The following is a 23,440-nucleotide window of genomic DNA, read 5'->3' on the forward strand; positions in this document are numbered from 1 at the left end:
TGGGGGGGGGGGGGGCACAGCAGGGCCGGTTCAGACCCGCTATAGCTCTGGGAATGAAGCTGTTTCTGAGTCTGGAGGTTCGGGCGTAGAAGGCCTTGTAACGTCTGCCGGAGGGAAGTAGTTCGAACAGTCCGTTACAAGGGTGTTGAGGAGTCTTTATGGATGCTGACGGCCTTCCTGAGGCACCGTGTGTGGTAGATGCCCTCCAAGGCTGGTAGCTGTGTCCCAAGATGTGACCACTGCCGAGATGGGGGCTCAGGACTGCACCCTGGTGAGCGCAGGCTACCTCCAGGAACTGGCAGCACCTTCTCCACGTACTGCCAGACAGCCCTGACCTCCAGTGTATACAAGCCCAGTTGCTCCATTGTATCAACATATGACAGTCCCGCCATCCCGGGAATTAACGTCGTGAACCTTCGCTGCACACCCTCAATAGCCAAGAGTGTCCTTCCTCAAATTTGGAGACTAAAACTGCACACAATACTCCAGGTGTGGTCTCACTAGGGCCCTGTACAACTGCAGAATGACCTCTTTGCTCCTATACGTCTACCATTTCCTTGTTCCCCATAATAAATTCACCTATTTCTGTCTTCAAGGGTCCAACTTTGGTCTTATCTATATATTTTCCTCTTCACATACCTAAAGAAGCTTTTACGATCCTCCTTTATATTCTTGGCTAGCTTACCTTCGTACCTCATCTTTTCTCCCCGTATTGCCTTTTTAGTTATCTTCTGTTGCTCTTTAAAAGTTTCCCAATCCTCTGGCTTCCCACTCATCTTTGCTATGTTATTCTTCTTCTCTTCTCTTCCGTGCGGTAAAAAGCACAACTTTAGCGTTTCTGACCCCAAATTTGTATTATTCTGGTTTCAGGCCTTGGCTGTCATAAATGATCTACCCACACAACATTCAATCCTGGTTTAAAAACAAGGATGAAGTGCGATTTTATCCAAAGGGATCGGAAGTTGAAAAGCTTACCTCAGGATCACATGGTGTGATTGCAGGTCGGGTCTCCAATGCTGTGTCGTGGTCAGAAATAGCATTTGCAAGGCTCAGCTTGGCCACAAGAGGTGGTCGAATAGAGAACTTAAATCAGCCTTGGTGCAAGTCTGCAGTCAGTCAAAGCAAAAGATACCTTTTCAAACAGCATTAGTAATACATCACAACCTGGTCTGGCAACTGCTCTACCCAAGACTGCAAGGAATTGCAGAGAGTTGTGGATGCAGCCCAGGCCGTAATGCAAACTAGCCTCCCCTCCCTTCAACTTCATCTACACTTCACGCTGCCTTGGGAAAGCAGCCAACATAATCAAGGAGCACTTACATCTAGTCATTCCCCCTGCTCCCCTCTCCTGCCGTGCAGATACAAAAGATTGAAAGCATGTCCCACCATCTTGTCCACTGTTATCAGACCTCTTGTAATCTAAGAACGCATCTGCAATCTTCTGATCTACCTCATTGCAGCTCTGGCACTTTTTATCTGCACTTTCTCTGTAGCTGTAATGCTATATTCGTCATCCTGTTTCCATCCTTTCACACTACGCAGAATAGTTTTTCCATTGTATTTTGTGACAATAATAAACCAATTCCAATAATTGAAAGTATTTGATTAAACTATCACTAAAGTTGAGCTGGAGTCACAGAGCATGGAGATGGGTCCTCCAGCCCACACCAACTATCAAGCACCCACTTACATTCATCCCATTTTATTCTAACACATTTCCAACAACTCTCACCAGATTCTATCATTCACCTACATCCCGGGGCAATTTACAGTGGCCAGTTACCTACCGACATATTAACTTTCTTCTACCAATGAAAGTTGTTTATTTATATTTATTCTATTAGTTCCATTTAATGTTTTGAAAAAAAAACATGTATTTGTCCGAGGTTTATTGTGATAAAGCCCATCTAATGCGACAATCCCATCCTGTTCAAGTACATGTGTTGACGTTGAACATGGGAGGACAGATTGGCAACAACACTTCCCCCTCATTGATCCCCAGCACCAGGGGCACCTCAATGCTGTGTGCTCAGTCCCATGCTCGCCTCTCTAGATGCCCACGAATGTGGAGCCGGAAACAGCACCAACAACATTGTTACATTCACCATCAACAGCAGCGTCATTGGAGGAGTAACAGCTACTGAGGAGTCAGAGTACAAGGAGGTGACCGATTATCAGGTCGAGTGATGTCACAACAACAATCTTGCTCTCAGCATCAGCAAGGCCAAGGAGCTGACTGTTGATTTCAGGAAGGGAAACAAACGCGAGGGACCCTGCACTGATCTTCATTGGCAGTGCGGCAGGGAGAAAGTCAGTAACGTCAGGTTCCTTGGTGTACACATGTCTGATGGTCTGTCTTGGGCTTAAACCTTGATGCAATCACAGAGCCCGCACACCACTGCCTCTACCTCTGCAGATGTTTAAGGAGATTTGCCATGTCACTGAATCGTTATCAATCTTCTACAATTGTTCACGTCGGAGAGCACGCTGAGTAATTGCATCACACTTGGTTTGGAAATTCGAACACTCGAGAATGATAGCTGCTGCAGGTGGTGGTCATTGCCCAGTCCATCATGGCTACTGACCTCCCCCTCATGGCTACTGACCTCCCCCTCATGGCTACTGACCTCCCCCTCATGGCTCCTGACCTCCCACTCATGGCTACTGACCTCCCCTCATGGCTACTGACCTCCCCCTCATGGCTACTGACCTCCCCCTCATGGCTACTGACCTCCCCCTCATGGCTACTGACCTCCCCCTCATGGCTACTGACCTCCCCCTCATGGCTACTGACCTCCCCCTCATGGCTACTGACCTCCCCCTCATGGCTACTGACCTCCCCTCATGGCTACTGACCTCCCCCTCATGGCTACTGACCTCCCCTCATGGCTACTGACCTCCCCCTCATGGCTACTGACCTCCCCCTCATGGCTACTGACCTCCCCCTCATGGCTACTGACCTCCCCCTCATGGCTACTGACCTCCCCCTCATGGCTACTGACCTCCCCCTCATGGCTACTGACCTCCCCCTCATGGCTACTGACCTCCCCCTCATGGCTACTGACCTCCCCCTCATGGCTACTGACCTCCCCCTCATGGCTACTGACCTCCCCCTCATGGCTACTGACCTCCCCATCATGGCTACTGACCTCCCCCTCATGGCTACTGACCTCCCCATCATGGCTACTGACCTCCCCCTCATGGCTACTGACCTCCCCATCATGGCTACTGACCTCCCCCTCATGGCTACTGACCTCCCCCTCATGGCTACTGACCTCCCCATCATGGCTACTGACCTCCCCATCATGGCTACTGACCTCCCCATCATGGCTACTGAGCTCCCCAACATGGCTACTGACCTCCCCATCATGGCTACTGACCTCCCCATCATGGCTACTGACCTCCCCATCATGGCTACTGAGCTCCCCACCATCATAGTACTGACCTCCCCATCATCATGGTACTGACCTCCCCATCATGGCTACTAACCTTCTGTCCGAAGAAGGGTTTCGGCCCGAAACGTTGCCTATTTCCTTCGCTCCATAGATGCTGCTGCTCCCGCTGAGTTTCTCCAGCATTTTTGTCTACCTTCAACCTCCCCACCATCATGGGTACTGACCTCCCCACCACCAAAGGGATTGAAAGGTAGTGTTGCTTCAAGAAGGCAGCTAATACCATCAAAGAGCGATAGTACCCTGGCCACGCTCTCCTCTCGCTGCCACCACCCGTGAGGTGGCACAGGAGCCTGAGAATCATTACCTCCAGATTCAAGCTTATTCCCATCAACTATCAGACTCTGGAACACTGCACAACCCTACCTCAGCACCAGACCACCACGATCGTTGCACTAGTTGTTGCTCTCGTTGCTTTGGTTTTTGCACTGTCGCGGTCTGGTTTACTTGGAACAACTGGTCATTTATTGTACATTTATTGTTGCTGTTGTTCAGTCTTAATGTGCCTGTAATGATGGAGCCAGAATGTCTTTGCTCCAGTTCATATCCGATGCATATGACAAATAAACACTCTTCATCCCCACTTGTTCAGCCATATGTGTAGCTCCATTGTCTGCTTGCCCTTATTCCAATTTGCACATAGCTCCGGTAACGGTCAAGAGATTATAACCGTTGAAGAACTTTCCTGAGGTAAACATCCTAGTATAGCCTGCACAGGACTATCTGATGACTCTTACCAATGTTTCTCGTTTCAAAGTGGAATGGAGCATTGGATCCCCCAATCTCACACTCAGATATGCTCTTAATGCAGTTTGACCTCACCCCAAGTTGGAAACAAAGCATTTTCACAAGGAACACTATCTGTTGCCCCGAATTATTGAATCCCCATAAAACTACCACACTTCAATTTCCCTCCATCTCCTTCTGCAGATAGCATCCTGACCCAGTGCCACAGTCAGTATTCTGTCCGCCATTCTGATAACCTTTAGCTTTATCTGTACAAGTAGCAGGTACAGAGCTCCTGTTGAACAAGTTCGGTTTCTGTGGATACTTGCTCACTCAGTTCGCCTAATTCCAAACACCTTCAATCTCACCAGCTCCATGCCGATACTGCATCTCAATCTGAACTGTGATTGGGGACCAAAGCTAACCGGTCAGCCGCATGTATTTTGATGCATCCAATTTGCAAAATCCCATTTAATGTTTCAGATAGAACGATTCAAAGCACCAACTACAACCACTGCAGTCACGTTGCCTGGGAGAGTCCTGCTGTTAATGAACTCTGACATATTGCAGTCCAAATCCAGTTTGGTCAAGCAATAGGAACAGAAGGTTGCACTATCAATTATTCATCACAAGACTTGTTAAAGTAGTATCTACATACCCACAGTCTGGTGCTGGACACCATCGGCAGTCCGGGTCTGAAGCCAAGTACCGACGTAGCATAAACTCCTCATACTTCTCCATCAGCGCCTGGTCATTCAGTATCATTCGGATATCGTGTGGATTCAGCCGTTCTGAGCATTCGGGGCAACTAATGTTCACACGGCTCTCTGTAATCTCAATCCGCAGGTACTGCCGCAAACAGTCAAGGCAGGAGCGATGGTGACATGTCATAATTTTGGGGACGTTCTCGAATGGGTGGCGCACCAAGCAGAGAGGACATTCTAGAAGACCAGATGATGCCTTGAAGAAGAAGAAGAAACGTTTGGATTAAAGTTACAATCGTATCCATTAACAAACTATTTTCTCGGACGCCTGGTCAGAGTGGAATTGAGCACACAGAGCAGGGAGGATTCAAGAGCTGGCTTCAATTGATTGTGTTTAGTTTAATGTAGAGATACAGCATGGAAACAGGCCCTTCGTCCCACCGAGACCACGCAAACCATCGATCACCCGTTCACACTAGTTCTATGTTATCTCACTTTCTCATCAATACCCGACACATTTTATAGAGGCCAATTAACCAACAAGCCTGCACATCTTTAGGTTGTGGGAGCAAACCAGAGCACCCGGAGGAGACCCACGCGGTCACAGGGAGAACGTGCAAACTCCACACAAAGAGTACCCAAGGTCAGAATCGAACCTGGGTCATAATGCTGTGAGGATGCAGCTCTACCAGTGTGCCATTGTGCCACCCAGTGTGGCAATATAAAAAACACTATAATTGTTACCAGTGCAGCTGGCTTAGGGAGGCAACATACATTTGGACAGTTTTTATCGACATGATTAGGGATTTAGCATTGCTGGTCGCAAATGTGCACTTTGTTAGACACCAAGCTGGGCTATGACATGCTCCATGTCCCACAGCAAATGTATCCCATTCTAATCATGCTCACACACTACAAAAGGCCACTTAAAGAGACACATTGGTGTTGGATGCCAAGCAAGACTTGGTCCTCCAGCAGCAAGCACCACCTTTAGGAAAGGGAAAAAATGACACATATTAGTGTACAGTTGGAAATGTGTAGGCATTTAAAGACAAAAATATTTTAAGTAAAAATGTCTTAGCCTCATCAAAAATGTAAATGAACCGTAGAAACAAAGAACTGTAGATGCTGGACAGGTACACAAACGGACACAAAGTGCTGGAGTAACTCAGCGCATCAGGCAGCATCTCTGGAGAACATGGATAGGTGACGTTTCGGGTCAGACTGATTGCAGGAGGGTGGGGTGGTGGAGGGGGGGGAGAAGAAAGCTGGAGAATGGGAGAGGCAGGACAGAGCGTGGCAGGTGGACACAGGCGAGGAGGGTTAATACTGTCTCATACCTTCTGTTCTTATCTCTGGCTTTGGCTCCACACTATCTGCCTGTCTAAAATATCTCCTTTGCCTGTGTCAACCTATTACCCACCATGGTCTCCACCCACCCAACACACAATCAGTCTGAAGAAGGGTCCCGCTCCAAAACATCACCCATCCATGTTCTCCACAGATGCTACCTGACTCCAACACTTTGTAACCATTTATGCAAAGAACAGACAAAGAACATACTGGAATATGGCGGATTCATTGCTTTTCAATTTGCAGCAATAGAGGGCAACTCATTCAGAGAGTGTGTATTTAAGAACTATTTGATCAATAAGTCGATAAATAAGCCTACTTCTTATAACTGCAGTTTTCTCCCCACAAACAGCTGTTTCCTTTATCACCATTGCTGTTTTGCATATCTTTCATTCATTGTTCCATATATCTCTCTCTCTCTCTCTACATCATTGTCTATATCTCTCGTTTCCCTTTCTCGTGACTTTCAATCTGAAGAAGTGTCTCGACCCGAAACCTCACCCATTCCTTCTCTCCAGAGATGCTGCCTGGCCGGCTGAGTTAAATACAGAATCAACTTGAAACGGGAAAAGCAAGGAAGAATGAATGTAATGGTGTGGGAATTGTTACCTTACAGAACGTTCAAATAGTTTCATTTTGATACCATTGGTGAGGACTAAAGAGAAGGGGCTCAAGGGTTCCAGGGCATAGTTAGTTCATAAGTTCGAGGAGCAGAATTAGGCCAGTCGGTCTATCAAGTCTACCCCGCTATTCGATCATGGCTGATCTATCTTTCCCTCTCAACCCCATTCTCCTGCCTTCTCCCCATAATCCCCGACACCCGCACTAATTGATTAAGCGTCTTTACTTACGCACTGTTTTGATTACATGGTATTCCACCTGGTTGCCTAGCTGAAAACAGCAAGACGTCTTTCTCCAGCAGAGTTTGGCTTTGAACGAAGCTGGGAACAAGGCCAGAGGTGTGCGTTGTTGTGATGTAAATGCCACACCTGTCTCGGGTTCAGCTCAAAAATGCTGTGTTCACAAATGAGCCAAACAACTTTCAAAAGTTTCGAATTATCGGACTTTATCTTACACTAAACGTTAGACCCTTTACACTGTGTTTCTCTACACTGTGGACGGCTTGAGTGTAATCATGTATAGTCTGCTTGCTGACTGGAGATCAAGCAATAAACAAGCTGCTCACTCTTCAGTCTGAGGAAGTCTGTCAGTTTGAAGAAGAGTCTCGAACTGAATCTTCATCGATTCCTTTTCTCCAGAGAGGCTGCCTGACCTGCTGATTCACACCAGCATTTTGTGCCTATCGTTGGTGTAGACCAGCATCTACAGTTCCTTCCTACACAGCTCTCCACTGTATCTCGGTACACGTGACAATAATAAATAAACTAATCTAAAACTATTTGACCATATTCTTACCTGTTAAATAAATATAAATGTATCATTGGATTAATCTTCCAATGTAATTGGAACATTGAGGTATCAACATCTCTTTGGGAGTGTGGCAAGCCGTAAGGACTGATCAGTTAGATCAGAGAACAGTACAGCACAAGAACATGCTCCACAGCCCACAATGTCTCTGTCAAACATGACGCCAAGACCATCATTTATCTACCTGCACATATCCTTCCATTCCCTGCATATCTTGTACCTATCCAAACGTATTTTAAATGTCACTAACGCATTTACTTCAACCATCACCTCTGGCAAGTTCCAGGCACTCACCAGGTAAAACACCTACCCTGCACATCTTCTTTCAGCTTTACCCATCTCACCTTAAAACTATCCCCTCCAGTATTTGATCTTTCCTTCCAGGGAAATATGTCTGATTGTCGATCCTATCTATGCCTATCACAATTTATATACTTCTATCAGGGTTCCCCACAACTTCCGCTGTACCAGTGAAACCAATCCAAGTCTGTCCATCCTCTCACTGTGGTTAATACCCCCTAATCCAAGCATCATTTTGGAAAACCTCCTCTGCACTCTTTCTGAAGCCTTCACATGCTTCCTGTAATGGGGTGACCAGAACTGCACGCAATACTCCAAATACAGTCCTATAGTTAGTTATGCCTACTGAGGTTGAAGCAATGTTTGAAAACAAGGTTAACGATGGCACCTTGTTGATGTCCAGCAATGCTGCACGACCTACTCCTAAAGTTCTACAAATCTTATATACTCCTGCAGGCCAAATTTCTGCCGCATGCTTTCGTGCTGGCTGTTGAATGCTTTATACTGCAACTTGTTCCCAAATTATGGGCAACTCCTCTCACTTCCTTTGCCTGGTTGACTTATTGATGGCCTGTTTTACCAAAGGTAGATAAAACAGTGAAGATAGACACAAAATGGTCATGAGGTCATAAGTGATAGGAGTAGAATTAGGCCATTCGACCCATCAAGTCTACTCCACCATTCAATCATGTCTGATCTATATCTCTCTCCTAACCCCATTCTCCTGCCCACTCCCCATAACCTCTGACATCTGTCCTGGTGTCAAATGCTGGAGTAACTCAGTGGGACAAGCAGCATCTCGGGAGAGAAGGAATGGGTGATGTTTCGGGTCAAGACCCTTCTTCAGACTGAGAGTCAGGTGAGAGGGAGACTAGTGAAATGGAAGGGTAAGATGTGAAAACGATAGATCAAAGTGCACAATGATCAAGGAAATGTAGAATGGTTCATTGTTGACTAAGGGGAAGGTGATAACAAGGCATATAATCAGTAAAAATCTCTAAGATGATAAAATAGTGACTAAATAATCAAATGAAATTCAATTCAAAATGTTGGCAAGCATTCAACAGCCTGAATCAGCCAGCAAATGATTAATTGCCAATTAAATCAGCCAGGTGCTCTCAGCAGGGCTTGGTTTAACAAACGGCATCAGGATTATAAAATGGCATCATTTATTTTGTTCTCCGAGCACAGAAACAATGAACAGTCTGGAACAAATACAGTATTGATTTTCAAAAAAATCGATGTCAAAAAATAAAAGTATCGTCAAACATTTTATTTTGTGGGATTTATGGCGGTCAGAGAATTCTATACATGGTTAACAGAAATTGAATCTGTTTTAGCCTTTAGCTAAATCAATGTACTGGTTAACAAGAGTGTTGTGTAGCAGAGAAGGATGGGAGGCTGCCTTTCCCCTCGTCTAACTTTCTTCACCACCACCGCTACAATCAGTCTGAAGAAGGGTCTTGACCCGAAACGTCACCTAATCATGTTCTCCAGAGATGCTGTGTGACCAGCTGAGATACTCCAGCACTTGGGGCAGCACAGTGCTAGGTGGTAGAATTGCTGCTTTACAGTGCTAGGGATCCGGGTTCGATCCTGACTAAAGATGCATTCTGTATAGAGTTTGTACGTTCTCCCTGTTTTCTCTGGGTGCTCCAGTTTCCTCCCACACTCCAAAGACGCACAGGTTTTGTAGGTTAATTAGCTTTGGTTAAAAATGTAACATTGTCCCTAGTGTGTAGGATAGTGCCAGTGTGTGATCAATGGTCGGCACGGACTCGGTGGGCCGAAGGGCCAGCTTCTACACTATATCTCTAAAGTCTGTGTCCTTTTGAGAGTTTATTAAGGTGGGGGGAATGGGAAGAGCTAAAGGTAGGTGGTGTCCAATGGACTTGGATCACTGCATAGAAAGGTGATAAATACCACATGGCAAGAGGCAGGACTTACAATAGGAAAAAACAAATAGCCTGCCTGCCACTTGTCAAATTTGTGGTTTGGAGTAAAAATATCACAATGACCTCGCAGTTCTAATGGTCTGGTACTAGCTAAAACAGAACCTTTGCAGTGTAGATAGACTGCAGATGCTGGTTTACACCAAAGGTAAGACACATAATGCTGGAGTAACTCAGCGGGTCAGGCAGCATCTCTGAATAAAAAGGAATAGGCGACGTTTCTGGTCAGAACCCTTCCTCATGCTCTGAGGAAGGGTGAAAGGATTCCGACCTGTCCCTTTACCACGGAGATGCTGCCTGACCCACTGAGTTACTCCAGCATTTTGTGTTTATCTACACTTCAGAGATTCTGTTTTAGCCTGTAGCAAGGATGCATCTTAAACTGCAGACTTGATTGAGCTCATTACTTGTTTGTTGTTGATTTTCCCGGCTCTGTTATTGAACCTGTTCTCTTACCATCTCCAACATTGGATGTCTCATTCCCGCGGGTACAATGACCAAGTTCTCAACCCTGGGCAAACAAAAAAGCATTTTGCCAGTTTGATTAACAAGTGCAGCACAGCACAATTAATGGGATGGGATTAGAGGCAGTTTAACATATTGACTCTGGCTTCAGGAGCGCAGATGTCGCAACTCGTTCTCCTTTACTCTACAACCCCCCGCCCCCCAGTCCTGGTTTCCCACTCACTGCTGTTCCGGGTAACTGCAGAGATCAACAAGTCATTACTGTGGTAATCCTTGGAGCAGTTGCATGCACATCTTAGCTTGTAGCTTAGTTCTCCCATCCACAAACTTGTTTATAGCTCAGCTCTCTGATTACATTGAAGGCAACCTGCTGGATCCAGACACAACTACAAGGTGAATTCAGTTGTAAAGTCTTCTTGCACCGCATCAACCTCAGTCGATTTATCTGATCATTTATACAAGATTCATTGCCAGTGTTTTAGTTTTAGCTTCAGAGATACAGTGCAAAAGCAGGCCCTTCGGCCCACTGAGTCTGCGCCAGCCAGCAATGCCCATACACTAGCACTATCCTACACGCACTAGGGGCAATTTACAATTGTTACCAAAGCCAAAGCCAATTAAACTACAAACATGTATGTCTATGGAGTGTGGGAAGAAACTGGAGCACCCAGAGTAAACCCACACTGGTCACAGGGAGAACTGCAAACAGCACCAGTAGTTGGGATCGAACCCGGGTCTCTGGCGCTGTAAGGCAGCAACTCTCCCACTGTGCCACAGTGCCACCCAGCCAGTGTCTAGACCCTGTCTGAATCAGATCATTGTTGCTTCAAGTCCCATTCATATAAAATAATAAATTCTTAAGGGATAAATAATATTCTTAAGGGATTGGTCAGGCTAGATGCCAGAAAAATGTTCCCCATGTTGGGGGAGTCCAGAACCAGGGGTCACAGTTTAAGAATAAGGGGTAGGCCATTTAGGACTGAGATGAGGAAAAACTTTTTCACCCAGACAGTTGTGAATCTGTGGAATTCTCTGCCCCAGAAGGCAGTGGAGGGCAATTCACTGGATGTTTTCAAGATAGAGTTGATTTAGCTTGTGGAGCTAAAGGAATCAAGGGAGATGGGGGAAAAAGCAGGAACAGGGATACTGATTTTGGATGATCAGGTATGATCATATTGAATGGCGGTGCTGGCTCGAAGGGTCGAATGGCCTACTACTGCACCTATTTTCTATGTTTCTATTCCGGGAAGGTGAACATTAACAAACAACACTGCCAGGCCAGGGCAGGACTGGCAGACCAGAGGGATTTTAGAAGTGATGTATTTTGGTCTCTGGGGTGTGTGTGTGCGCAAGATGTCACAATGCTGCTTCAACATACAAGAACAAAATGTATCTTTGTCTTAACAACTGTTTAGCTCTCAATTAAACTCACAAAAGCCAATAATCTGGTCATTATCATTTTACTACTTTGACAATATTACTGTGTGCAAAATTGTTGGGGGTTTCTGCGGCCAATGTACACAATAAAGCAGGGGATATATCTTGGTGACTGGATTATGGATAGGCAGAGTGAGAGAGAGAGAGAGAGAGAGAGAGAGAGAAAGAAAGGGAAAAGAGAAGGGGCAGGGAGGAGAGAAAAGTAGAAGGAGGAAGGGGAAGGAGGGAGGGTGGAGAGTAAGGCGGAAGGAGGGGAGAGAGGAGGGGAAAAGGGAGGGAAGTGGGTGGGAAAAAGATGGGCAAAGGGAAAAAGAGTGGGGTGGGGAGAAGAGAAAGAGGGGGGAGGGGAATATGAGGGGGGGTGAGAAGGGGAAAGAAAACAGAGGAGAGGAAACGGGGCAGAGAGAAAAAAGGATGGGGAGAGAAAAGGGGAGGGAAGCAGGAGAGAAAAAAAGTGGAAGAAAAAAGGGGAAGAAGGGAAAGAATAAAGGGGGAGAAAATAAGGGGGAGTGAAAATAAAGGGGGGGAGAAAGGGGGGCAAGAGAAAGCGCAGAGTGAAAAATAGGAGCGAGGGGGACAGAGAAGGGGAAGAGGAAAGGGGGGTAAGGAATGGGAAGCAAGAATGGGGGGGGGGAATGGGGTGAATGGAGGGGGCAAGGAGGAATGGGGAGTGAGAAAAGGGGGGCAAGGTGGAGAGAGGCAGAGAAGGGGGGTCAGAGGAAAGGAGGGCAAGGAAAGAGGGAGAGAAAGGGGGGGAGAAATGGGGGGAGGAGGAGAAATGGGGGGGGGAGGAGAAATGGGGGGGGGGGGAGAAATGGGGGGAGAGAAGAAATGGGGGGTGGGGAGAAATGGGGGGGAGGAGAAATGGGGGGTGGGGAGAAATGGGGGGGAGAAGAAATGGGGGGAGGGGAGAAATGGGGGGGAGAGAAGAAATGGGGGGAGAGAAGAAATGGGGGGGGGGGTAGAAGAAATGGGGGGGTAGAAATGGGGGGAGGGGAAATGGGGGGGGAGAGTGAGAAATGGGATGGGGGGGAAGGGGAGAAAAGGTGCGAAAAAGGGAGAGGAAAAAGAAGGGGAGAGAAAAGAGGAAAGGGAAGAAAAAAGAGGGAGGGGGAGAGAGAGGGGGTGGAAAGAGAGGGGAGAGAATAAAGATGGCAAGAGGCAATGGAAGGAGATGGTAATCAAAAACATTCATTATCCATTGTTGACTTGGAAACAAAAAGGTTTCAGGTCGTTCTTGTAAAATCCCAGTCTCTCTCGTTAAAAATATTGTGCACAATGAAGGTTGTTTATTTAGAAACGGACACATCTGTGCAATGTGATCCACAAAGCATGTTGATAGCCCAGGCAAAAGGACAATATTTACATTATTCACCATAAAAGCGTGTTTCGGGTTTTAAAAAGGTGACGGCTCTGAATTATGAAGTTAACATTTTTTGATTTTTTTTCAGGATCATGAAAAGAATGACAAAAACCAATCCAAATTGAATGTGGTTATAATATTAAGAAACGAGAACCGGAAAGGTTTAGGGAAAGGAAGAACACAGGAATGAACAGACCGGCTGTACAAGTGGTCAGAGGCTCTAATGCGGAAGGGGAATAGATAAGGGGGCAAGGGGATGGGTTGATGCGCGGAAAACCTCCTTGAAGCCTGTTCTCCTGCTCCTAAAGAAACGTCGATATGAAACCATGAAAGGTAAACCCTCCAGCAGATTTACCGGCTGCCTGTGAAATGCTGGCTGCCCTGAGCGATTAAAAGCTGTTTGCTAAATCACGGCTTTCTGATATTTAGTGTGGAACTGTCACGGTGACGTTTTTGTGAACAAGCTTCGAAAAGATTTGTTTAACACGCAACTGAGTTAACATTAATCTTAAACATGTAAGGTCGTCGTGACAATAAGGTCACTTGACATTAGATTTGCCAAACAGTTTTTTTTTTTCACCAGGCCAATACTCCTTTGAAAAGCACTTGTTGGAATGGCTTGCGTTTTTTCTTTAAAAAGAGTAGTAAAAATTACTGGTTGATACAAGAGTCATCACCAAAGAGTCACAATGATGGCTGCCAGCCTTTGGCAACAGGACAGTGCACACACTATTCACCAAGGTGTAGTCAGAGGCACTTTGGGATATTCGTCTTACTTATTCTGCAATATCAGTCTCATAAAATGTGGCAAAAATACACGTTGCCAACAATGAATGTCTAGCATGGCAGATGGAAACCTTGCTAGAAAGAGACGGGCAACATACCAAGCGTCCTTAAGTTGATGTGTAGGAAGCAACTGCAGGTGCTGGTTTACATAGAAACATAGAAAATAGGTGCAGGTGGAGGCCATTCGGCCCTTCGAGCCAGCACCGCCATTCATTGTGATCATGGCTGATCGTCCCCTATCAATAACCCGTGCCTGCCTTCTCCCCATATCCCTTGATTCCACTAGCCCCTAGAGCTCTATCTAACTCTCTCTTAAATCCATCCAGTGACTTGGCCTCCACTGCCCTCTGTGGCAGGGAATTCCATAAATGCACAACTCTCTGGGTGAAAAAGTTTTTTCTCACCTCAGTCTTAAATGACCTCCCCTTTATTCTAAGACTGTGGCCCCTGGTTCTGGACTCACCCAACATTGGGAATTTTTTTTCCTGCATCTAGCTTGTCCAGTCCTTTTCTAATTTTATCTGTTTCAATAAGGTCCCCCTCTTCCTTCTAAACTCCAGTGAATACAAGCCTAGTCTTTTCAATCTTTCCTCATATGACAGTCCCACCATCCCAGGGATCAATCTCGTGAACCTACGCTGCACTGCCTCAATCACAAGGATGTCCTTCCTCAAATTAGGAGACCAAAACTGTACACAATACTCCAGATGTGGTCTCACCAGAGCCCTGTACAACTGCAGAAGAACCGCTTTACTCCTATACTGAAATCCATGAAGTTTGTTACTCCGAAGATAGACACAAAACGTTGGAGTAACTCAGCGGGACAGGCAGCAATGAGCTACACCCATCCCTTCTCTCCAGAGATGCTACCTGTCCCGCTGAGTTACTACAGCAATTTTTGTTCAATCTTCCTCCTGTTAATAACGACGTGCTTCTTACACCTGTCCTTTTTCCTGGAACAAAACATATTATACCTTAAACCTTTTAAGTCTTAAACCTGTTTATATCTCCTTTCTGCTCATCATTCTGCTATGATCACCAGAGGCGGGCATTTACTAAAGGGCACTGCAGATTTAAACAGGTTCACATAACAAGAGGGGAGACGGCAAGGCAAACACGCAGGCGGTATATATGTTAGGTACAGTGTAGTCAGTGACTATTTCACTGCGATTACTTGTGCTCCACATGTTATTACTATGATTTGAAGTTTCTAATTGACATATTAATTTCAGGGCTTGGCGACAGTGTTTTTTTAAATAGCACAATTAACACACGGCCGGGTACTCGCACTCGGCCCACGGTTTAATTGTAATAAGAGTCCAACCTTCTTTGGTGAATCGGACGATGTCAAGGTGGTTCTGCTGTCCGACACCTGTGGCTTCTTGTCGGTCTCGGCCACCTCTACGGGGATGCTCTCGATGCTGGATACGGACACTTCTTGCTTCTGTTTTCCCTTGGATTTGCCATGAAAGATGCTGTGGAATGAAATGCGCCGTCTCTTGGTGGGGCACTTGGGGTTGGGGGGAGCGTTAGCCGGGGAACGGGGGGGATCAGAACGCATTGTCCGTCCCTTCCTTCCAGGTGTGGTCCAAACGCGTTGCTTTTTCCAACACTTGTTTCTGTTTTGTTGTTTTAACTAACGCAGCTTTATTTTGTTTTCAATGCTGGCGGCGGCGGCGTCAGTCGAGGTTAAACTAGCACAAGGCGGCTAGGTGCGAGCAGCGACTCTGGAGAGCTCCTCTCTGTCCGTCTGTCTGTGTGTGTCTCCCGGCAGCGGCTCCGTGGTTGGACCCAGACTCATGTCTCTGTGCCTGCAACATGAAACAAGAGCCAGTCAGTTTCACTCAGCTTTGGGAGTTGTGTCATCACACAATCTAGACCGAGCATGCTCCAACTTCCGACAACGTGTGGGCTGCAACGCGCGTCATGGTTAATAACCCTTTCATTTCACACTCTCCCTCTCTCCCTCCTGCATTCATCCGCTCACACCAAATGACAATTCACGCCTGCTCAACCACACTTGTGTTGTTTTTGGGGGGGAAACAGCTAATTTACAATTCTCAATGTTTCCACGCCACATTCCCGTTTGTCTTTTTTTCATTTCGGCTAGTTTTGTCAACGAAACTTGTTAACTCTTGAACAACCGAGGTTGTTTAGCAACCGGGCAGGAGGGGATGGAACCAGATGAATTTTGTGATCAAATGTAGAAAACTAGATTAGATTTAGATTGATTTCAATGCACCGTTAGTGATGCGATTGCATCCTTGCGGTGGGTTCATCAGATAAGATTTTTGTTGTGTTTCCCCTACTGTTCCACACTTCCCCGGTTACTCCTGTGGTTGCTCGTTCCACTCTGTCGACCCCCCCATTTCCCCCCCCCCCCCATCATCTCCCGGGTCCACCCAACCTCAACAAACCAGCTCCACCGGAATCTAGGACGCGCCACTAACGTGTTGCAAAAACTGCCTCCTCTATTTCTTTGTTCGAATTTTCAAAACATGTAAAGTTTCATTGTCATATTTTGGAGAACATTCAACAAATACTAATTTCGCAAAAAAAAAAGTCACATCGTCAGCCAATACTGAACCAGAATTTGTAAGGATGAAATCTCATAAATTCATAAGTTCAAGGAGCAGAATTAGACCATTCGGCCCATCAAGTCTACCCCGCCATTCAATCATGGCTGATCTATATTTCCCTCTCAACCCCATTCTCCTGCCTTCGCCCCATAACCCTTAACACCCTTTCCCCTGTCCCACTTAGGAAACCTGAACGGAAACCTCTGGAGATTTTGCGCCCCACCCAAGGTTTCCGTGCGGTTCCCCGAGGTTTTTGTCAGTCTACCTACCTGCTTCCACTGCCTGCAACCGCCGGCAACCACCTGCAACCTCCGGGAACCGCAAGGAAACCTTGGGTGGGGTGCGAAGTCTCCAGAGGTTTGCTCTTGTGCCTCAAGTACTAATAGTTTATACCAAAGATAGACACAATATGCTGGATTAACTCAGCGGGGCAGGCAGCATCTCTGGAGAGAAAAGGGTGGGTGACAGTTCGGGTCAGGACCCTTCTTCAGACACCAAGAATCTGCAGTTCCTTCCCGTCACTAACCTCCTGTTAACCCATCCTCTTTCTCCAGAGATGTTGTCTGACCCGCTGAGTTACTCCTGCACTTTGTGTCCCTTTAGTATGCTAAAATGTTGGGCTTTACAATTGTCCTGTTTACAGTATGCAAGTTAATCCCTTTTACAATATATGTGTTAAGGGCCTGTCCCACTTGGGCTTCATTTGCGCTTCACTTACGCGTCATGTAGAAAATTGGTCGACGCGGAGGGGGGCGCGTGGGTGACGTGCGCATAGCGCATGGTGAGGCGTGGAATCGCATGTAGTGGCGCGTGGTATCGCGCGCCGCTCCAGGATTTCGTAGTGAACCAAATTCCTCGCACGCCACCTGCGTGACGTATTGCTTTCGATCGCTGACGCATTGGCGTCGCACGCTGCATGGTTACGTCACCGTGCGTCAACGTCCGTAAACATGGACCGCCGCGCGACGCCCATACGCAGTCGGCCCGCCTTTTACGCGTCATGTAACCTCTAACCTCGTCCACACAGACCTCTTCCTGGGTTTCTTGCTTGCCTTTCTTGTTGTACTCCTGCCTGGCTGATCTGTAAGTATGAGGGCTACTGCTAACAGACGTCCCTGTTGTTGCTGTAGCAATATAATCTGTAGTTCTTCCATGATGGTCATGATGCAGAATAGGGAAGCAGGGTGTTCTAACCACGTCACGCGCACCAGACGGCTGTGCTGACTCATGATGACACGTGATTTGCACGCGACAGTTGCGCGACCGTTGCGCGTCAGTCACTTCTGGCCTGTCGCGTAAATGACGCACAAATGATGCCCAAGTGGGACAGACCCTTTACACTGTGTGTTTAGGGAACAGTAAACTAACCGTACCCTAACCCTCATCCACTTTACATCTTTCTTTGGTAACTCTTTGTCACTAATAGTTTATACTCTTGCCCTCCAACCCCATCCGCACCCCCCCCCCCCCATCCGCCCCCCCCCCCCCCCATCCCCCCCCCCCAAAATAAAACCTCACACCATCAAATGGTTTCTGAGATGTGGCTGAACCAGTTGTAGGAAGGAACTGCAGTGTCTGAAGAAGGGTCTCGACCCGAAACATCACCCATTCCTTCTCTCCAGAGATGCTGCCTATCCTCAGTTACTCCAGCATTTTGTGTCTATCCGCCAGACTGCATTATGAGCAGGACGTGGCTTTTCTTTGCAACCCGCCACATGCCGCCACCTCGACCTCTAGTGATGTCACTTTAGGGGGGAGATGCTATGCAAAGGCACGGAGGGAAGCCAGATCGTGAGCGGTGCACATCTCGCGGCTGCAACACCATCTCCTCCCTGCCCCTCCAGCGAGGAGAGATCAGGGCTGCTTGAGATGGCCTTTCATAGAGCAAGCCGACTTTATTTATCTGATTGGAGATAAGAGTGACTCAGCCCTTTGCAAACCACCAGGCCAAAGGCAAACGCCAAGTGACCAGAAATAAACACAAACAGCAACAAATAACATTACATCTCTACGCCGAGAGGTCACAATGTTCGCAAAGGAATATAGATTCATGTTAATTAGCAGAAGGATTAGAGGAGGAAATCTTTTTCACCCCAAGGACTAAGTGATCAGGAACGCGCTGTTTGGTAACACTGTTGGAGACAGAAAGTCTCTGAGTATTTGACAAGCAGCTGGGTGAATATTCGAAGGCTGTGTCTATAAATCGGTTTAAACCATGTAGGCAACAGTGCTGGAGTAACTCAGCGGGTCAGGCAGCATCTCTGGAGAACATGGATAGGTAACGTTTCAGATCGAGACCCCCTCACGCAAACCAGCCTCCCTTCCATTGACTGCATCTACACTTCACACTGCCTCAGCAAGGCCAGCAGTATAATCAAGGACAAGTCTCACCCCAATCACTCCCTCTTCTCCCCTCTCCCATCAGGCAAGAGGTACAGAAGTGTGAAAACGCACACCTCCAGATTCAGGGACAGTTTCTTCCCAGCTGTTATGAGGCACTTGAACCATCCCTTCACTAACTAGAGAGCAGTTCTGACCTATCGTCTACCTCATTGGAGACCCTCGGACTATCTTTAATTGTATTTTACTGGACTTTATCTTGCACTAAACGTTATCCTCTTTATCCTGTATCTGTAAACTGTGGACGGCTTGATTGTAATCATGTATGATCTTTTCGCTGCCTGGATAGCAAGCAACAAAACAGCTTTTCACTGCACCTCGGTACACGTGACAATAATAAGCTGATAAATAAACTAATAACTTCTTAAGACCCTTAAACCACATCGATCCAGTATTGCCTGACATGGGCCAGTGGGCCTCCTCTCTGTGCAGGAAGTTGCTATGATCGTGTGAACAGAGTTGCTTCAGCTTTGTGGGTGAAATTGCAAAGTGTAGCTTAAGAGATAGAGCACAGTTTGGACAGAGGTTGGGTGCAGTGATGCAGAATGTACGAGAATATATTGCTGGGGAAAAGGAAGTGGTACATAAACAAAATGGACTACATCATTATTTGTGATGTGTTATCTCCCTCAGATGCTATCTACTGGAACAGGAACAATTCTTATCGAGCTGTACAGCACAGAAACAGGCTCTTTGCCCATGATGACCAATTTGGCATTCTGGGCTAGTTCCATTTGCCTGCATTTTGCCCACCACGCCCACTAAACTCCTGTTATCCATATATCTGTCCTAAGGTCCTTTGAAAGTCATAATTGTATCCACTTCTAGTGCTCCCTTTGGCAGCTCATTCCAGACACAGACTAACCTCTCAGTAAAAAGCTTGTCCCGGATGTCCCTCTTGAACCTTTCCCCTCTCACCTTAAGACGATGTCCACTAGTGTTTGAATCCCTTACCCAGCACGTCACCAGACACTAATCAAGATGGCACATCTTGGTTTACTTTTCTCTTCTTCCCTCTGACCAGGCAAGTTATCACAGTGAATGAATATTGGAACCCCTCTAGACTGAGAATCAGGCTAGGATGTTATTCCTTGGAATAATGTCAGCAGGAGGATGAAGGGTGATCTTATAGAGATGTACAAAATCATGAAAGGAATAGATGCGGACAGACGTTTGCCTAGAGTAGGGGAGTCGAGAACCTGAGGACATAGGTTTAAGGTGAGTGGGGTGAAGATTTAATAGAAATCTGGAGGGTAACTTTTTTACACAATAGGTGGTGGTTATATGGAACGAGGAGGCAGCTGAGGCAGGTACTAACATAATGTTTAAGTGACATTCGGACAGGTACATGGATAGTTCAGGTTTACACGGATATGAGCCAAACACGGGCAGGTGGGACTAGGGTAGATGGGGTATATTGGGTGGCATGGGCATGTAGGGCCGAAGGGTCTGTTTCCACGCTGTATGACTCCATAACTCTATGATTCTGTAATTAGTTCAGATTAACGTCTACTTATAGAAAGACGCAAAATGCAGGAGTAATTCAGGACAGGCAGGAATTCTGGATAGAAGGAAATTGTGATGTTTTGGGTCGAGACCCTTCTTCAGACTCTCGACCCAAAACGTCATTCTGAAGAAAGGTCTTGACCTGAAATGTCACCCATTCCTTCTATCCAGAGATGCTGCCTGCCCCATTGAGTTACTCCAGCATTTTGTATCTATCTTCAGTGTAAACCAGCATCTGCAGTTCCTTAATGTCTACTTATCACTGCTTTATGTCTTCGATTGACTCACACTATAATTAAGATGCTTCCATCGTGTCTTATGAAGGAACTGTTCTGCCATGCTAAATCTAACAAAGAGACTAGACCTGAAACATTAACTCAAAGCAACTTGGAACAGTATTGCAGAGAAACAGGCCCTTCAGCCCATCATGTCTGCAACAATGATTGAGGACATTCAGCCAGGAAAATTGCTGAAACAAGTCCGCCTGTAATTGTGTTCTTGATCATTGCCATCTACTGCTGTTCTTCTGCTGAGATTGAGATTGAGGTGCAGCTTAATTGTGAAGGAGGTCCTTCTCCACAACACCCTTTATATACAGTACTCTGCCAACACTGCTGAGAACCACGGAACATTGCCAGGAAATTCAAAAGGAGGATGAGTTTTGATCTTATAGATGATGAGAGGAATAGATAGGAAAAATACACAGAGCCTTTTTCCCAGAGAAGGGGAATCGAGAACCAGAGGACATAGGGTTAAGGTGAGGGGGGGAATGATTTAATAGGAACCTGAGGGGCAACATCGTTACACAAAGGTGGATGAATAGAATGAGCTGCCAGAGGAGGTAGTTGAGGCAGGTACTATCACAACATTAAAGAAACATTTAGACAGCAACATGGACAGGATAGGTTTAGTGGGATATGTGCCAAATGCAGGCAGATGGGACTGGTGCAGATGGGACTGGTGCAGATGGGGCTGGTGCAGATGGGGCTGGTGCAGATGGGGCTGGTGCAGATGGGACTGGTGCAGATGGGGCTGGTGCAGATGGGGCTGGTGCAGATGGGGCTGGTGCAGATGGGGCTGGTGCAGATGGGACTGGTGCAGATGGGGCTGGTGCAGATGGGGCTGGTGCAGATGGGGCTGGTGCAGATGGGGCTGGTGCAGATGGGGCTGGTGCAGATGGGGACTGGTGCAGATGGGGCTGGTGCAGATGGGACTGGTGCAGATGGGGCTGGTGCAGATGGGGCTGGTGCAGATGGGGCTGGTGCAGATGGGGCTGGTGCAGATGGGGCTGGTGCAGATGGGGCTGGTGCAGATGGGGCTGGTGCAGATGGGGCTGGTGCAGATGGGGCTGGTGCAGATGGGGCTGGTGCAGATGGGGCTGGTGCAGATGGGGCTGGTGCAGATGGGGCTGGTGCAGATGGGACTGGTGCAGATGGGGCTGGTGCAGATGGGGCTGGTGCAGATGGGGCTGGTGCAGATGGGGCTGGTGCAGATGGGGCATGTTGGCCGGCGTTGCAAGTTGGGCCAAACGGTCTGTTTTCACTCTGTATGACACTATGACCTCCACCAGCAAAGGCTGACACAGAGAGGGTCAGGAATGTAACGGGTCCTACACGTATTTATCAGTGCACTGGATTTCCACCTAAATGAAGGAACCGCTGATTAGTACAAGAAAAGAACAAATATCATTAAACTTTTTGGGGTTAAGAAACAAGATTTATTTCCTAATATGATATTAGTCTCTTATAACTGGAGCCATTAATACCATGTGCCTTTTCATGGTTTTTTTGATGATTTCACCAGGATAATGCCTTTTTCATGATCCAGTGACTAAATTGGCCTTTCTTTGCCATTTTGCTAAAAGGTCGTGCTATTTTCTCTAGTTGTACCGTGATTACAATGACGTTTTCTATGTTAACACGCTAATATTAATTTTATTATTAATGTGTTAACATAGTATAACTTACAAGAAGACTTCCACCACCGGGCGAAACCGGGGCGCCATCGTCGCTCATTCATTCTTTCGTGCAGCTGCCCGCTGGATCGGTCTTCTCCAAGATCTATTTAAGAAAGAGCTGCAAATGCTGGAAAAATCAAAGGTAGACAAAAAAATGCAGGAGAAACTCAGCGGGTGAGGCAGCATCTATGGAGAGAAGGAATAGGCGACGTTTCGGGTCAAGACCCTTCTTCAGACTGATGTTGGGGGGGGCGAGAAAAAGAAAGGAAGAGGCGGAGACAGTATGACTAGAAGGAGAGAGGGGGAGGAGGAGGAAGGAGAAGACAAGGGCTATCTAAAATTAGAGAAGTCAATGTTGATATCGCCGGGGTGTATACTCAAGCAAAATACCCAAGCTTGTCTCCTCACCACACTTACTGCTGGCTCCAGTCGCATATCTGAGTTTTCGAGTGATCTATGCAAGGCATTCATTGATGCTGGAATTCCACTGTGGAAATTGGAAAACAAATCTCTCAGAGGTTTTTTTAGAGAAATACACAGAGGAACATAGACCAAGTGAGTCATCATTACGGAAACATTATGTTGACAGCAACGTCAACATTGTTGTGCAGAAAATTAGAGATGAAGTTGCATGCAACAAAATATGGATCTCAATAGAGGAGACAACCGATGCTGTGGGGAGTTATGTTGCCAATGTGGTCATCGGTACACTGGAGGCAGGTCAACCATCAAAGGAGTTGACATCGGAAGTATTGGAGAAGTCAAACAGCTCAACTATTGCTCAGTTGTTTACATCTTCACCTGCTGTACTTTGGCCAGAAGGTTTAAAACACGAGAATGTTCTTCTGTTTGTGATTTAACGTTTTATTCCCCAAAATGTTGCATTTGACATGCTTAGCTCAAGGATTTCATAGAATTGCCAAGCACATACGTAGCTTGTTTCCAAATATCGATCGCCTAGTTTCCAATGTCAAGAAAATCTTCCTCAAAGCCCCGTCATGTGTGCAGTTGTTCAAGGAAATGGCACCCGAG

General features: G+C 46.7%; 1 protein-coding gene across 2 annotated transcripts in view; it reads right to left on the reverse strand.

Moving 5' to 3' along the window:
- rnf19b (ring finger protein 19B) overlaps positions 1–23,440 on the reverse strand; it is a 115,710-nt gene that overhangs the window by 20,728 nt on the left and 71,542 nt on the right. For both annotated transcript variants that reach the window (XM_033045110.1, XM_033045111.1), the window contains 2 exons: positions 15,291–15,777; positions 4,837–5,138 (listed from right to left, as the gene is read on the reverse strand). In XM_033045110.1, the coding sequence (XP_032901001.1) occupies positions 4,837–5,138; positions 15,291–15,527 (539 nt within the window). In that variant the 5' untranslated portion in view covers positions 15,528–15,777. The remainder of the gene's footprint in view (positions 1–4,836; positions 5,139–15,290; positions 15,778–23,440) is intronic.

The sequence above is a fragment of the Amblyraja radiata genome, chromosome 27 (assembly GCF_010909765.2).
Source record: "Amblyraja radiata isolate CabotCenter1 chromosome 27, sAmbRad1.1.pri, whole genome shotgun sequence".
In the NCBI taxonomy this organism is placed as follows: domain Eukaryota; kingdom Metazoa; phylum Chordata; class Chondrichthyes; order Rajiformes; family Rajidae; genus Amblyraja; species Amblyraja radiata.